This window comes from Poecilia reticulata, unplaced genomic scaffold, assembly GCF_000633615.1.
Source record: "Poecilia reticulata strain Guanapo unplaced genomic scaffold, Guppy_female_1.0+MT scaffold_281, whole genome shotgun sequence".
NCBI lineage: Eukaryota > Metazoa > Chordata > Actinopteri > Cyprinodontiformes > Poeciliidae > Poecilia > Poecilia reticulata.
Genome location: NW_007615060.1, coordinates 11,441 through 13,197, shown reverse-complemented (window position 1 = coordinate 13,197; position 1,757 = coordinate 11,441). Strand labels below are relative to the sequence as shown.

The following is a 1,757-nucleotide window of genomic DNA, read 5'->3' as shown; positions in this document are numbered from 1 at the left end:
CTGCAGAGAGGAGCCAGCAGACAGGACAGGTTTACATCCAAACACTGGAAACGTTGATGTGACTGAAGCAGAGGACAGACTCGGCTCTGAAACMGAGACTTCCTGCTCCGTCCTCAGCTTCCTGTCCAGTTCTGTCACAYATTTCATCCACAGGAACGACTTCCAGACACAAATTCAGCTCCCATCAGCTACAGCAGCAACCTGTCTGTTCTGAACATTTACAGAATATTATAAAAATACTCCAGCACTCAATGATTTCTGTATTGAGAATCACTCACCAGAATATCTCTAAAATATTATATTTTACATTTGTTCTGCGTAAATCCTGTTCTTTCACTTCAACCTTCTATGTTAATCATTTTAAAATGTTTAAGAAGATATTTTCTATCAAACTTCTTGTGACAAACTTTCCTTAGAAGCAGCCATTTTGTCTGTAATTATACATATTTTCATCCTTTTGCAAAGTCAGTCATAATCTGTCTCTGAGCTAAATTAGCTAGCGCTACATGTAGCGATGGTGGCAGCTGCTACCTGGCAGCGCGTTAGCTAACAGTGAGTGAAAAATCCAGAAACAGATGGACTGAAAGATGAAACTATTCATTTGTTGCTTTGACTCAATTTTGACTTAATGAGAAACTCGGAGAGAATTTTTCAGTTTAAAAGACGTTGGAGTTTCACCAGAGTGCCATCAGCCTGGTGGGCTGTTATCTGCTGCCGGTGGGCCGCTGTGACCCTTGACCCCCGGGTTCAGCAGGCGTACAGAGGGAGGTTCTGATACAGTAACAGACTGACCTCTGAGCACTGTCAGCTCAACGATGCTGACCGGGTCACTGTTCAGCGTGTAGTAGATCATTCCTCGTTTGTCGCTGTGAACGGGTACTTCCACTTCATCTCCGTGTCCACTTGGTCGGCGTGTCGTGGTTTTGACTGTGGTGGTTTTCACTGTGGTGGTTTTCACTGTTATGGGTCTGCCTGTCGGTTCTGGTCCCAGCTCAACTCTGCACTCATACTTTCCGACGTCTTCGTCCACCATTTTCTTCAGCACCAGAGACAGGTCTCCTGTCTCTAGGTCTACCAGAGAAACGCGGCCCCTATAGGTTCTCAGCTGATTTTCATGTATCTCCTTGTCCATGTAGAGAAGAACGGGCGCCGAGCGCTGGTCGGTTTTGAACCACTCTACCATGACAACAGATTTGTTCCAATCAGGTTTACACGGCAGAACGACGTCTGCTCCAATTTTAGCTTTGACTGAGACCAGACCTGCAGGAGGGGAACAACACAGAGGTCAGAGGTCACACCTCAAAGCATTAATTAATGATGTACTTCCTGAACCTGGCCTGATATCATAACAAATCAATCAATCACATTTTATTTGTATAGCACATTTCACCAGCAAGGCATTTCAAAGTGCTTTACATGATTAAAATAAAAACAGCATGTGACATTGAATAAACACTGAGGAAGAGAAAGAGATTTTGAAAAAGATTGAAAAAAACATTAAAATCTGTGCCCCTTTTAGGACTTCAGTTAAATGTCGTTTAACTGGGATTCTAACCCTCTGGGACTTTAGTCAAAAACACAGTTTGACAAGGACTCCAACCTCTAGGTTTTTAGTTGAAACGCCGTCAACTGGGACTCTAAACGCCGTAGAACTTTAGTTAAACACCGTTTAACTGGGACTCTAACCCTCAGGGACTTTAGTCAAAAACACCGTTTGACAAGGACTCCAACCTCTAGGTTTTTAGTTGAAACGCCGT

The 1,757-nt window shown here is 43.6% G+C and overlaps 1 protein-coding gene across 5 annotated transcripts in view; it reads right to left on the bottom strand.

Moving 5' to 3' along the window:
- Positions 1 to 578: 578 nt before the first annotated feature.
- The window catches only part of LOC103460737 (butyrophilin subfamily 2 member A1-like), a 5,477-nt gene continuing 4,298 nt past the window's right edge, over positions 579 to 1,757 (bottom strand). For all 5 annotated transcript variants that reach the window (XM_008403034.1, XM_008403032.1, XM_008403033.1 and 2 more), the window contains exon 3: positions 579 to 1,260. In XM_008403034.1, the coding sequence (XP_008401256.1) occupies positions 689 to 1,260 (572 nt within the window). In that variant the 3' untranslated portion in view covers positions 579 to 688. The remainder of the gene's footprint in view (positions 1,261 to 1,757) is intronic.